At 45.4% G+C, this 15,258-nt stretch overlaps 1 protein-coding gene across 1 annotated transcript in view; it reads right to left on the bottom strand.

Moving 5' to 3' along the window:
• The window catches only part of Gpr176 (G protein-coupled receptor 176), a 93,155-nt gene extending 83,098 nt beyond the window's left edge, over positions 1-10,057 (bottom strand). The window contains exon 1 of the mRNA XM_055598334.1: positions 9,692-10,057. Coding sequence (XP_055454309.1) covers positions 9,692-9,860 — 169 coding nt within the window. The 5' untranslated portion in view covers positions 9,861-10,057. The remainder of the gene's footprint in view (positions 1-9,691) is intronic.
• Between the last annotated feature and the right edge of the window lie 5,201 nt (positions 10,058-15,258).

Raw genomic sequence — 15,258 nt, 5'->3', positions numbered from 1 at the left:
TTACCATGGTGTCAGATTAAGTCAAAAGTGCCTCAAGTATCAGACAGAAAAAGAGAGAGAGAGAGAGACAAAGAGACAGAGAGAGAGAGAGAGAGAGAGAGAGACAGAGAGAGAGACAGAGAGAGAGAGAAACTGAAAACTCTAGTTTTCAGTGTAAGGTTATCAAGAAAAGCCTGTGTGTGCTAGCAAGGGGTTACTGTTTTTTGTATTTTTAACTATACAGTAATAAAGGGGAGGGCTCAGAACTCCTACTCAGTTTCTTGACTTTTGTCCACACCTTACAGTGTGTTGAGAAAGTTTTTGTTCATAATTATTCTCCTTTTAATCCGTAGCAATACTCTAGCCTATAGTGGAATTTTAAGAGAACCAAACTTATACAAATCATAATTGAACAATTAAATTCAACAATTATTCATGGATCTAAGCTTAAAGAGGGGTCCTGAAAACAGTCAGCTATATAACCACTACTAGTTCAAGTATAAAGGCAAAAACTGAGTTTTTAAGTATTTTAGCTAAAAATCTCCCACCCCAGTCTCGGGCTTGTTTCATTCTTCCCTTGAGAAGCTGAGTTTGCCTCATTCAAGTTGTAGGCTCACCAACTGACCCAAGGGCTACAAGAAGCCAAATGTTGCACTGTAACAGGAAAGATGTCTTGTGGGCATTTCAGAAACAGGCAGGACCCCACCCATCAGAGGTTTCAAGGTATAAAACTACACTCATTTGAAAGAGTTTCTGTCTCAAGGAAAGTGCTCAGACTCAAAAGATGGCTCAGGAGCTAAGGACACCTGCTGGTCTTGCAGAGGACATGGGTTTCAGCGCCAGTTCCCAGTACCCATTTGGGGTTCCTCATGACAGCCTGTAACTCCTGTTCTTGGGGATTCCAATACCCTCATCTGGTCTCCATAGGTACCTCCACAGATGTGGCACACATACAAGTGATCAAGCACTCACATGTACAAATAAATAAAAATAGATAAATGTTTAAAAATAACATAATGAAAGATAGCATTATCAAGGGGCCTCTACTTTTGCAAAAAACTCACCAGGTGTGCTAGTGAGGGTCACTATTGCTGACCACGAACAACTTGGGGAGGAAAAGGTTTATTTGGCGTACACTTCCATATTGCTGCTCCTTGTTGAAAGGACTCAGGACAGGAATTCAAACAGGGCAGGAACCTGGAGGCAGAGGCCATGGAGGAGTGCTGCTTACTGACTTGCTCCTACTGGTTTGCTCAGCCTGCTTCCTTATAGAACAGGACCGCTAGCTGAGGGATGGCACCACCTCCAATGGGTTCCTCAATCACTTCCCCCTCAATCACTAATTTAAAAAAAGGTTCTACAGGCTTACCGACAGCCAGATCTCATGGAGGCACTTTCTCAATCGAAGTTCCTTCTTCTCAAATCATTATGGCCTGTGTCAAGCTGACATAAAACTAGCCAGCACACTAGAGAAGTGTTTTCCATGGTTTAGCCACTCAGACACTCAAAGGGTGCTGTAGCCATGGTCCAAGCGGACCACTCTACTGTTTAAACTGGCAACAGAAACCTGCATCTCAGTTGTGTTGCTGGTTTTGCAAGGATGCCTAATACAAGAGTTACAGGGTCATTCAGGCTTCCATCGACATTCCAGAGAGAAGTCAGTGAGGTCAGGCAATACATAGCAAGATCATATTCCCCACAGGAACTCCTGAGAGGACTCTGCATAAAGTTGTGAGGGTAAACCTAAGTCGGAACGGAGGCTCCAAGATGCTGAAGATGCCAAGAACATGGGGCATTTGCTAAGGCAAGTTGCGGACCCCAACTCAAGAAGCCATGGGGGCTGCATGTGACACAGCTATAGAGGAGATGCTACCCAAGCCTTTTAGAGCCTAACTCATGACACCATATCATCTCAGTATCAGACATGGAGCTATGATGATGAAGTCTACCCTAATGACTTCATCTCTCTTTAATCTCATAATCTCATGATCTCATAATCTCACATAATGCCCTCATTCCTCCATTTTGGAATAGAAATTCTGTGTCACTGAATGTTGGAAGTATATGATTCTCCTTTTGATGCTGTAAGGGCTCACATCTAAAGGACTGTCTTGAATTTCAGTAGAGACTTTGGATATGTATGTCTTAGCAGCACTGAAACTATTAAGCCTTTAGGGACTCCAGAAGTTAGACTAAATACATTTCTCACTGTGAGATGTCTATGAGCCTTCGGCATGAAACGTTTCCATTTAGATCTGAAATGTCCCACCCAGACTTGTGTTTTGAACAATTGTTTCCCAGCTGGCGGAGCTATTCTAGGAAGTTTTAAAAACTTTGGGAGGCAAAGCCCAGCTGATCAGACTTTTGAAGGTTATGCCCAGCCTCTGGTTCCTGTCACGCTCCCTCCTAGCCTGCCATGATATGAAAAGTCTGCAGCACACACTCCCGCCACCATGCTTTCCCTGACATGACAGACTGAAACCCTCTAAAAACCATGAGCCAAAGTAAATCTCTTCCTCCCACCCCCACCTTGGGTTGTTTCTATCATGGACGATGGTCACAGAGAAACAAAAGTAATTAATACAGGTGTAAAATTACAGTGTTCAAATGTCAAGTGTGATCAAGTGTTGGAAATACGAAGAGGATGGAGGGATGGCTCAGTGGTTGAATGCTTTGCTTGTTGCTCTTGCAGAGGAAGATTCGGTTCCCAGCACACACACGGCAGCTGACAGCTGTCTGTATTCCTGTTCTTATACCCTCTTTTGGCCTCCACAGGCACCAGGCACACACATGGTGCATACACATACATGCAGGCAAATGCACATACACAAAAATAAAAATAATATATCATATATAAAACTAAAGATGTGTGTGTGTATATGCATATATATATATATATATACATAGACATATACATATGGGTATACACATGTTTAATTTTTTCAAACTAGATTTCCCACTACTGTGCTTTCTTTTCCCATTCCACTGCCAATTTCCCATAATCTCACCCAACAGTTTTATTCCAGTCAAATCTCACCATGTCACTTTGGAGCAATTTAAGTTTGGTTAAAGGCACCTGGCATCAAGTGCAATGATCATCTCACTTTTTGTTTTTAATGTGCTTTGCTTATTCTTCAACTTCTGACTTCGGCAAAAAGAAAGTGAAGCACAGACAACACACAGGGTGGGAGAAATATTTGCAAATTACATAAGGTTTGGTGTCCAGGCTGTTTAGAAAACTCTCAATTCAACAAAAAAGACAGGATCTGAATGAATGCTCTTAAAAGAAGATGCCCAAATGGGTAATGAGCACATGAAAAGATGCTCCATATCATTAGCTATGAGAGAAATCTACACTAAAGTTACAATGAGATGCTACAAAAAAAATGACCAATTGACAAAAAGAAAATAGAACCCTCAAATACAACTCCAGTAAGAATGAAAAATTATGCAGACACTTAGGGAAACAATTTGACAGTTTCTAAAAGGATAACCAAAGAGTTTCTTATGACTCATTTATTCCACTCTAAATTATGTGTCCAAAAGAAATGAAAACATGTCCACACAAAAACTTACACATTGAAAAAAGCTGGGCACAGTGGTACACACCTATAATCCCAGCACTCTGGAAGGCAAAGGCAGATGGATGCTGTGAGTTCAAGGCCAGCCTGATCTACAAAGCAAGTCTGGGACAGCCAAGGCTACACAGGAAAACTCTGTCTGAAGAAAACAAAACAAACAAAAAACTGTATACATTGAATACTTACAGCAAGCATCATTAGTCATAATAGTCAAAAGACGACTAACCCAAATGCCCACCATACTATGAATGGAAACACAGAACATACGAAGTCCATAATATGAGATAGTAGTTAGCAATTTTTCCATACTGTATCTGTACATGCAGGCATGCACATGCCACAGCACATGTGTGGAGGTTAAAGGACAACATACAAAAGCATGTTCTGTCCTTCTTCCATTCAAGTCATTAGGCTTGGTGGCAAGTGTCCTTCTGAGCTATCTTGCTGGCCCCAATTCAACAACTTTTCAATAAGGAGAGCTGAGAAGAATACATTTCAGTGGTGGGGCACTTGCCTAGCAAGCAAGAGGCCTTGGGTTCAATTCCCAGCATCACAAAAACAGAACAAATAATAGTAATGAAGTTCAGATACACACTACAGTATGATGAAACCTAAAAAACACTGTAAAGAAAAGAAGCCAGTCCTAAAATCGTAACACGTTTGACTTCAAATATATGAAGTGTCTAAAACAGAAAATCCACAGAGACATAAATAGATTGGTGGCTACTACAACTCAGGGTACTGAGGGGGATGAGTGTATTGCCAATGGGCACATGTTCTTTCTGGAATGTTAAAAATGTTCCCAAATTAAATAACAATGAGATTGCCCAACTCTGTGAATGTACTAAAAACCACAGAGTGGGTGAATTCTGCAGCATATAAATTTTATCTTAAATGCTGTGTTTTCTTAATGGTTTTCAAGAGAGAATTAAATTTCCAGGAAGAACTGGAAAGTGGAAAGATGTATTATACATAAGCAAGCCAAGAACAGAGCAGCAAGGGGTCGCCGCCTTTTATTCAGATGGAGGTCAGATGGATCTCCTGTGTCTGACATACTACAGAAAAACCAAATGAGCATTGTTTTGTCTTCTAACTTTACAAAATTAAGGAAAGAACAAAATGAGGGCTAAGCGAAATATCTCTATCAGCAAAACACTTGTGAACACAGGGACCTGAGTTTGATTCTCAGAACCCACATAAAAACGTCACGAATGGGGATGGGTACTTGTAACTCCAGAGCTCATGATGTGAAGGCAAGGAGGTCCCTGAGGCTCACTGGCCAGTCAGTGAAGCCCGGTTAGTGAGCCACAGACCAGTGAGAGGTCCTGTCTCAAAAGGAAGTGATAGAAATACCCAAGGGTCACACCCAAGGTTATTCTCTGGCCTTCCTGGGCACACACACCTGTATATACGCATGCACACATACAGGCATAAAAATGGAGGGCGGAGAATGGGTGGAGTAAGTTTCTATTATATCAAAGATGGGGCATTTGGATTCCATTTATTGGAATTATTGGTTTATCTATCCAGGCTAATTACTGACCCTGCCATGTCCCTGACTCTTTAGGTCAGCTTTGATATACCTTATTTAGGGTGTGTGTGTGTGTGTGTGTGTGTGAGTGTGTGTGTGTGTGTGTGTGTGAAACGGGATCTGTGCAGCTCAGTCTAGCCTTGAACTCACTATGTAGCTAAGGCTGGCCTTGAATTCCTGATCTTCCTGCCTCCACCTCCCAAGTGCTAAAATTACAAGTTTGCAACACCACACCTGACTAGGATACCTTTTTTTTTTTTTTTTAATGTAGTCTGTACGGGTTTCTAGACATGCCAAAACAGAAACAGCATATAGATGTAAGGTAGCTGGTATTATATTACTATTGTCTATAATTATGGTTAACTAAAAATTATTCTGTATAATTATGAATTATGAGCACAAGCGAGCGTAATACATCAGCTGTCAAGTATTTAACTAGAAAACTCTAAGAATTACTAGCTATTATCAAAGGCACAAGTATATGTCTCTATCAGGTATCATGAACATTGCTTGAATGCCATGTGATTTTGCCAGAAGACTACGAAAAACAAGCCTGAAGCAAAATGGTGTTTCTATATTTCATCTATCTGTTGGGCAGATTCAACAAGCCCATTCCCTTCCTCCTTTCCTCCCCTCAGCCTATCCCCACTGTTCAAATCAAACTAATGGTCTTTTACGCACCAAGCAAGCACTCTACCGAACTGAGCTGCATGTGCCTTCTCCCTGCCTTTCCTTTAAAATAAATACTTTAGGGCTATAGAGATGGCTCAGTGGATGAGAATGCTTACTCAGCCAGCATGAGGACCTGAGTTCAGATCCCAGAACACATGTAAAAGGCCAGAAAGATAGCTGGGGCTTCGTGCTCAACAGCCTAGCTGCAGGTTCAGTGAGAGATGCTGTTTCAAAAGAATAATACAACCTTTACTTGGTGATCATCAGTTTCACAGTGATTCACTATACACCATTTTAAGTATAGTGGCCCACACAGGCTGCCATTTAAAACAAACAAACAAACAAACAAACAAAAAATGCATTGACTGGGTGGCTGGAACAAATGCTTATTTCTAACAGTTCCGGAAGCTAGGAAGTCTCAGGTCAGATGCAATGTGGGCAGGTTCTGAGGAAGGCCCCCTTTCTGACTTGTGGGTGACTGCCTTCCTGCTACGCCTTCACCAGATGGAGAAGCAGAGGCTGTGAGCTCTCTGGCACTAAACCTGATCTCACCTAAACTTCCTCCAAAAGGCCCATTTCCTAAAGACCACGACACCGGGGTTACATCAGCAGCAAGTGGACGCAGGAGGCTGTGGGTGCCCAGCAAACCTTCAGAGCATGACAGTTGGGAAAGGAGGGACACTTCTGAGAACCATATATGCACGTTGGCTTGGCTTTCAGTGTAGAATACTCACATGCTGGCTAATTCTGCAGTGATGACTTTAACGGGAAATTCATTTAAAAATGAAATGCCTCCCATTCCTCCATGGATAACTGGCTCTGGTGATGAGCGGTCTATGTAGGAGTAGCTTAGCCGTAACGGTTGGTCATGACTACTGACCTTTCTAAGTCAAAGCAACAAAGAGAAATGCAGCTTTGTGGGTACTTTCATTGTGAATTCAAACAGATTGGGAAAAAGGGAGATTTGGCCTATGGAGTTCAGGGTGTTTTGTTTTTGTTTTGTTTTGTTTTGTTTTTCCGAGACAGGGTTTCTCTGTGTAGGCTTGGCTGTCCTGGACTCGATTTGTAGACCAGGTAGAACTCGAATTCACATAGAATCCTACCTCCCTGAGCGCTAGGATTAAAGGTGTGTGCCACCACAACTGGCTGAGTTCAGTGTTTTTGTTTGTTTGTTTAGTTTTCAGACAGGGTTTGTCTGTGTAGCTCTGGCTGGATCTCCCTCTGTGAACCAGTCTGCCCTGGAACTCTGGAGATCTGCCTGCCTCTGTCTCCTGAGTGCTAGGGTTAAAGATGTGTGTCACCATGAGCTCAGAGCTCCATCTTATTGGAAATGGTGACTCCATATCTTTCTGAGTCTTTGATTTCTAATTGTCGACTCTAGAAGAGGTGTGAGCCACCTCTTACAGGAACTAAATTATCTGACCCTCTTCCAGGATTCCCACGTGACTGAAGGTATCCCAAGATGTTGTAGCAAGAAGGCTGAGAAACCCTCACTTTACTCATTTTTGAGCAATTTTTGAGCCAGTTTCAGCATAGTAAATAATATCCTTCAGATTAAATAGTTATTCCAAGTTCCTGGGACATTTTTCCAGTTACGGAGCACTGGAAAAAAAAAATGTGTTTAAAGTTCTGCAGGATAGCGGTGCAAGAAAAGTATTCATCCTCATGTACTAACGAGTCTCTGGAAGCCTAGGAAAGAGAGCTCTATGTGGAGAATAGGCAGAGAGTGCTTGCATTTGTTTAAAGGGAAAAAGTAAAGAACAAGTGATTTGCCCATGTTTGGGATGAGCAGTAAGTATACTACCTCACAGCTAATCCATCATCAGATGGTACTCATCCTCCCACAATTATACCTTCTTCCTGCTTCTAATCTATGACTTCCCTCTATTTGCGGACTTTGGAGCTATGGTCCCAAGTCTACTCACCTTGCATGCAACTGGACATTGCTTCAGACTTTAAGTGCTAAGCCTCAACTGGCACGTTTTTTTCCAGAGAAAAAAAAATCTGCATACGCATGTCTGAATGGATCTCATCCTTCTAAAACAATGAATCAAGAACTCCCATGAGGAATAAGCTCACAGGACAATATTAGCATTCAGCTATGTTTTCAGGGAAACATGAAATGCTATCTATAGTTGTGTTTTCTGAAAACAGAGCAAATGAGATTCTTAGTAGGTCCAGGTAGGCATATCCAAAGATCAAGGAGAAACGAGTCTGTTTTTTAGAGAGATCTATGAAGGCAGTTTTGAATGTCACTCCAAGTACTATGGGGGAAAGAACTGAAATAAGAGAAGATTTACCTTATTTACCTGAGATAAGGCAAGGATGGGAAAGAAAAATACGGAGAGACAGCAGAGACACCCACTGCTCACAATGTCTTTTACAGACACACTATCTTCTATTCACGGATCACTTTAACTTTTTAGATTCAGTCCATGGGGAAAAAATTTCTCTCAACACCAAAGTTGCCATGGGGGAAAGCTATTCACGTATGCATATATACAGCAGGAGAGAAAGATGAATATTTGAAAAACCCAGTCATTTTCTCTGCCTTTCCCATTAACATACATTTTAAATGAAGCAATATTGGAATTTAACTCTTTGTATAGTAAGTGTTTAGTCAGTGATTGTTAAATGAATCTCGGAACCATGGAACATAGAGTTTTATTTTGTAGGTGTGCATTTAACAGTCCACTTGAAAACACACATCTAGTCAAAGTCACACAGACATCTACACCCAAAAATGCTCTCATGACGAAAAGTGGAAGACAACTATTACAACAGAATGGACCAGCATGATGACAATTTGAGAAAGTATGCAGGGAAATTCCAAACATTATTTTTTTTCCAAATATGGCCTTTTAATATTTCAGATATCTTGGTTTCCATGGAAATTCCCAAGTGTCTAGAAAATACAATTTATTCTGACTTTGAAACTTTGGCTTCTCTTCTTCACAAGCATCCACACATAATTGTCATCTTTTCACAACAGAGGATTCAGAGCTGTTTGCTACTATCCTTTGTGCTTGCCAAGGCAGCATTGACTGTACTGCTCATGGTTTAAAGAGAGGAGGGCAAGTGCCATCTAAAAGTAAGGGAAGTAGAGGCGGCTCTCACGCTAGCCACACCGTTTTACCAGCCACTGCGCAGAGAAACCACGGGTACAGTAAATCTTTCGTCTTTAGGTCCTGCAGCTCTCTTTGAGAACCAATTTAATGACCTACAAACAGGGGCGGGAGTGCACTGTGGTCAATTTTTATTTTTATTTTTTTAATCCTCTCCGAACAAGGGAAGAGATCTATCGTGTGTAGTTTGAGACTTGTTTTCCCCGGCTCTGCTAAGCGCCTAAAACACAGGCGGAGAAGTCTACAGCGGATTTCGTTCTACTAGGAGGTTGTAAAATTACCTGAAGGCAACGTAAAGTTTAACTTCACGCGCTTTCTTTTTACCTGGCTGGTGTCCCTAAGAACCAAGCCGAAACAGGCAGGTAAAATAAAGCCCTTTCAATAAAATAATTCTCTTATATGGGAAATAGACAGTGGCGCAAAAAAAAAAAAAAAAAAAACACACATCTTCGACTGTAAGAGCTGACATTCCCTCATCAGCAACAGATTCCCAGGGAGTCGTCGCTCCTATTTGTAAACAAGAGCTCGAGGCAGCGAAACCCCCGGGCACCAAAAGGTAAGCGGTGATGCGCGGAGCCCGAAGCCTTGGGCGAGGGCTGTCTGGACAGGTCTTCCCCCAGGACCGGGCACTCCGTACCATCCTCCTCCTCCTGCCAAGAGAAGCCCTGTCCCAACTCTTCCACTTCCAGACTCCGGGCTGCGGGCGACCGCCCTCGTTAAACTTCCCCGCACATGGCCAGGCACCCCCGCACCCCCAACGGCGGCTCTGCGTCCTCGGGAGGTGGCCCCGCGGGTTCGCTTACCGAGCAGCGAGCCAACGAAGATGACAACCTGCACGGCGGTGGTGAACTGGCGGTACAGCTGCGCCTCGCTCAGCTCCCCGAACGCGCTGCGGTTGGCACCCGCCTCGGCGCCCGACGTGTTGCGCGGGTGGCTGGCGTTGGGCGACACCCAGCTGCCGTTGTGCCCCATAGCGAAGCCGGGGGGCTGGCGCCTCGCCCACCCCAGAGCCACAACCGCTCCTGCCCGGGACGCGGAGGGACCAGGAGCCACGCAGCGTCCTGCAGAGCCGGGCGGCCGGCTGGCCCCTCACGTCTGCTCATCGCCTAGCCCTGTCGTCCGCGAGGAGGGGTGGGAGGGAGGGAGGCGCGGCCGCGCCCCATGCCTGCTCCCCACCACCACCACCCCCCCGCCCCGGGCCCGTCAGCAGCCACATGGAGGCGGCTCGGTCACAGCAGCGCATCGCTGGGCCCTCCCTCCTCCCCAAGTGGGGGGCGGAGGGAGAGGGCACCACGGCCAAGCCCACCCGGCGGGGACGTCGGTGGCTGCGGAGAACCCGCGCGCACGCTACGGTCCCCTCTCCCTACGGGGAGTGGAGCGCTTGGCTGACGCTGTGGTTCACCGCCGCTGGCTTCGAGGCTGGGGCGAGGTATCACCCCCTCCCCGCAGTGGTCCCCGCAGGAGCCCCCCGTGGGCAGCCGAGGCGAGGGCAGGAGGCCCTGAGGGTCCCCAGCCTGGCTCCGTGCACTCGGCTGAGCGCCAGGACTGCGGGACGGCCAGCCGGGTGGCTCGGCTCCGATCTCCCGCCTCCCCGAGGCTGCCTGGACCTCCCCGCCCCCCGGAGCCGGCTCTGCAACCCCCTTTGCCTCCTCACGCCCCGGGTCGCTTGGTTGGCTTAGACAGAGTGTCATGACCCAGCGGGGGACCAGCCAGGCCGCCCCTCGCCCCCCGGCGGGGCAGTGGCGCCGCCCGCTTGGCCGAGCCGGGCGCTCGGCGCGTGCCTGGGGCGGTCGGGGCCGCGCTGCGGGCGGGCGGGGTCACGTGACGCACGACCCGCCCCCTCACGCTGCTGAGCCGGTTTTGGGGGGGGGTTGCGGCGCCATTTTGCCCCGGTGCAGCGTGACTTCGTCGCGGGGGAGCGTGGGAGGCGCGCGGTTTCCGTGTCTGGCTGCCGTAGGAGGTGCTGCGTTTGCTGCCGTGGTGGCTCCCCCCGGAGTCGCCAGAGGAGCGGCCCCGCTGGCTCTTAATCACCACTGCCCCCTGAGCAGGGAGCCCAGCCTCCAAGCCCTCAGCCAAGCCAAAGCCTGTAAGAAAGGTGGAACAGAGGGACCCGGGGATGGCTTCCTAGGCCCTTTCGCTGGGCCTCATCTCCTCAAAGATGAACTCAGCAATGAAGAGTTGGAGGCAGCTTCCTGCCGACTGATGTAAAGCATTGGGCTGAGTGAAGTGGGGGAAAAGGAAAAGATATCCAGAGAAGGGATCAAGGGAAGGAAAAAGGAAGAAATGAGCCGGGCATGGTGGTGCTTGCCTAGAATCCCAGAGCTTTGGAGGGTAAGAGGCAGGAGAGTCAGAAATTTGCTACGTAGTATGGGGAGGCCTTCCACAGTAAATAAATATTCAGCTGAGATCAGCTTGGTCCCCCAAACTTGAGGAACACGTGCCTTGTGAAAATACAGAACCAAGGAGAAGATAGCAAAAGCCCAACAGTTATGTCTTGGGTGAGTTTTCCGCTGACTACGTTGATGAGTCAACGGTAAGATTTATGTGATATAAGAGATGGGATATTGTTGAGATATGTTATCTGTTTAGTGCACAGCAAATTCAGGAGTGCAGTGGATGGAAAAACCTGTCTCGCCAATAGCTCCGTCAGGGCCGAGTCTGGAATCTGGAGGTTATCCCTGCCTGGCTGGAGATAATGGCTCTAACTCCGCTGCAGCTGTCCTCTGAATTATCTACAGGTAGCCTTTCCGTGTAGCCGCTCATCTTCCTCGTGGGTAACTCTGTTCTTCAAGTGATAGCAAGCGGACAAGGCAGAAGCGATGTTGATTCTTACAACCCATTTCAGCCATCTCCATGGCATCATGTCCACTCTGCTGGATTTGTTGAGGCAGCCACGAAACACCCTGCATTTAAGCAGGCAACTCTCGGGAGTGTCAGCCGCTAGTAAGAACGTGTGGAATATAGAGCAGGATATCGCAGTCATTAAATGTTAGGTCAAAAGAGTTTCCTGTTAAAGGTTTTCTTTCAAAACTTTGGGTGTTTTTCCAGAATTGGGCCTGAACAGGTCAAAAACCATATTAAGTACTTAGAGGGTTTGTCCTGATTTTCTTAGGCTACTGTAACAAAATGTCTTCTACCAAGAAGCCTATAAACAACAAAATTTTGCTTCTGATAGTTCTAGACTGAGAGGAGGGGGTGTCCAAAACAGCACCAAAGCTTGTATAGATGAAGTAAAATAGGGAAGTAAAATGAAGAAGGACATGGGGGTGCATGTCTGTAATCCTAGAGCACAGTAATGAATACATACATACATACATAGAACTCAGCTGAGATCAACATGATCCTCTCTTACATGGCTTTTACTGGAGGGAGAGGAGAAAGCTGGAGAGACAGAAGTATTTTCTCAGCCTGCCAAGGAAAGAACGGCTGTGATTCCTGGCTTCCATCTTGAGTAGGCAGTTCTCTATTTCTTCTCACTCCTGGCTGTAGCCCCCTCCATTCCCTCCCAGTCCCACCTACCCTTCTTCTTCTCCCCCTGAAAGACTCTATCCAGCAGGGTATTAAAGCAGATGCTGAGACTCATAGCCAAACTTTGGATAGAGTGCAAGGAATCTTACGAAAGAAAGGGGAGATGGACCTGGAGAGGACAGGAGCTCCACAAGGAAACCAACAGAGCCAAAAAACCTAAGCCCAGGGGGTCCTGCAGAGACTGATACTCCAACCAAGGACCATGGATGGAGAGGACCTAGACCCTCTGCTCAGAGGAAAACCATAGGTGGCTCAGTTTCCAAGTGGGTCCCTAGTAAGGGGGGGGGGGGGTAGGGGCCATCTCTGACATGAACCCAGTGGCAGGTTCTTTGATCACCTCCCCCTGGAGGAGTATGGGCAGCCTTACCAGGCCACAGAGGAAGACAGTGCAACAGTCCTAATAAGACCTGATGGGCTAGGGTCAGATGGAAGGGGAGGAGGACCTCCCCTGTCAGTGGCGGTTCTCTACTTCTGTGTGGCTAGTTCTGTGCCTGTGTGAAAGCGTAGTCAGCGCTTTGCTATGTAGACATTGCTAATGTTGACCGTGTCTCCATCTCTTCTCCTAGACTCACAGGAAACAGTATTTCTCAACTGCCCTTTCAAGTAAGCAGGGCTATGTGATGCTTAATGATGAGGCATTTGTAGGCCGAGAGAGTGAGATGCTGTTTCTGATTATCCAGTCTCCCTTCTGCCTTGCCACGGTGGTTGGAGAAGGGAGTCTTGTGCTGAATGGAATTGCTTAAAACAGCAGCCCATGTTTGTGAGACAATGTAGGGGAGGGCTCATGTCCTGGAGACATAGTCACCCACACTAAATTTTGTATGAGCAAGAAATAAACACTTTTGTGCTCAGCTACAAATATCATCGTTACAGTTACTCCTTTTCACAGCACAACCCAGCCTATTCTGGCACACAGTCATGGCAACAGGCCTGCATATTTAAGGGGTCATACTTTATTTATGTGAGTGGAAGGTATTAAGTCAGGATTTTTTTTTTTTTTAATCTCTGTGTATATTGGTAGTGGCAATAGAACATTCTCAGTCCTTAGGAAATGGAAGTGGTAATGGATAATAGAGCCCCTGGGAACCTTTGAATTAAACTATTGGGCTTTTTCTGTCCAAAACTGTCTTGGTCTCTGATAAACGTGCTTTGTCTAAATGGCTTTTTGGAGAGTATTTAAATGGTGATAAGCCATTTATCTTCTTCTGGATACCTAGGCTGGCTTTTGACACGGGCACACAACTGGCCTTCTCAGGATTAGAGTCCAATATAGCCTGAGCAGCAGCAGGGCAAAGCGGATAGAACATGGATGGTGGTCTCTCAAACCTGTCTGTGAACCTGCACCATTCCCAAACCTGTGGGTGAATGTCTGTGCCTATTCCAGCCCTTTTTGCCTCTGTAAACCCTTCTCTATCAAATGGATATAAGGAGGAAAAGAGCCATTTGGGTGGGCTTTTCGAGGAGCGTGCAATACTGAACTTCACTTTTAGAGCAGGTCCTGTTTATTGATTAAAGAAAACAAATATCAAAGAGGATAAAGCATTTGCCTTCCAACATTTTAAAGCATTCTCTCTGTAGGCTTCAGTGAAATATTACTTAGCAGACCCTGTATTTCCCCAAAAAAATGAAAGAATCACTTATTTTTCTTGCTTTTTTTTTTTTTTTTTTTTTTTTTTGAAGGAAGATGTTCACAATGAGTCTTTGGTAGTAGCCAAGGCTGACCTTGAACTGACTTTGTAGCCAAGGACAAACCTGAACTCCTGATCCTCCTGCATCCTGAGTGCTAGATTGATAGATGTGAGTCATCGTACTAGGCAAGTTATTTTTCAGTTAGCAAAGGACACAGTAGTGTTGAGGGGTGTTTTTGTGTACCATGTATTCAAATGCTAATTTCTGTACCCAGAGATCTAGTTGCAGTCTGGACATTGGCATTTCTAAGAAATATCTCCTATCTCAATGTTATATAAAAAATTGTTCTCCATCACCTCTGATCAGTTAATAAAGAGCTGAACAGCCCATAGCTGAGTAGGAGAGTTAGGTGGGACTTCTGATCCCAGTGAGGAGGTCCCCAGGTGGAGGCAGAGAGAGAAAAACGTCACCATAAGAGGTAGCCATGAGGACATGTATGGAGCAGTAACAGCCAGGAGGAAACTAAGATGGCAGGTAACAGAATGTGGCTGGGAGGTAGGCCAATGTGAGGATTAGTTGGGTTAGATAAGATTGAGCTAACTGAGAATCTTCCCCACTATAGTGCTTGAAGCTTATTAATAAATATAATAGGGAGCTAGAGTGGGCTTAGCAAAGCCCTTAATTTTACACAGTAGCTTTTTGTAAAAATTTGCTTATGATTTAGAACTCCATAATCATAAATATCCTAATGTTCTATAACTGTCTCATGGACAGGTGTAATTAATGGCACACAGCTTTAACCTGAGCGCTCAGGAGGCAGAAGCAGATGGAACTCTTAAGTTCAGGGCCATATAGAACTCTAAATTCTATATAGCAAGTTTCAGACCAGATAGAGCTATATACTGAAAACCCTGTCTCATAAAGGGTAGTAATATTAATACATTCTTTCATATGTTCCAAAATTTCCTTGTATGGGGAATGGTTCCCCATGGATATGAATCTACAAATACATTTTAGTAGCCCTTGCACCTAAAGACTTGCTAATAAAGTTCTCAAGAGTATTACAGAAATAGAAAGTTGAATACCCTTCCTTTCCTCCCAAGAAAGCCTCAGTAGTCACATACACACAGACGTGTCACATACATACACACACGTTCACATACTGATGATGAAACAACCCGTGTAGGTTTAGATTTTTCACCAAACCTACTTT

The sequence above is a fragment of the Psammomys obesus genome, unplaced genomic scaffold (assembly GCF_907164565.1).
Source record: "Psammomys obesus unplaced genomic scaffold, mPsaObe1.curated_primary_1811, whole genome shotgun sequence".
In the NCBI taxonomy this organism is placed as follows: Eukaryota; Metazoa; Chordata; class Mammalia; order Rodentia; family Muridae; genus Psammomys; species Psammomys obesus.
The sequence above is the reverse complement of the archived record's forward strand: the minus strand, read 5'-3'. Positions and strand labels throughout refer to the sequence as shown.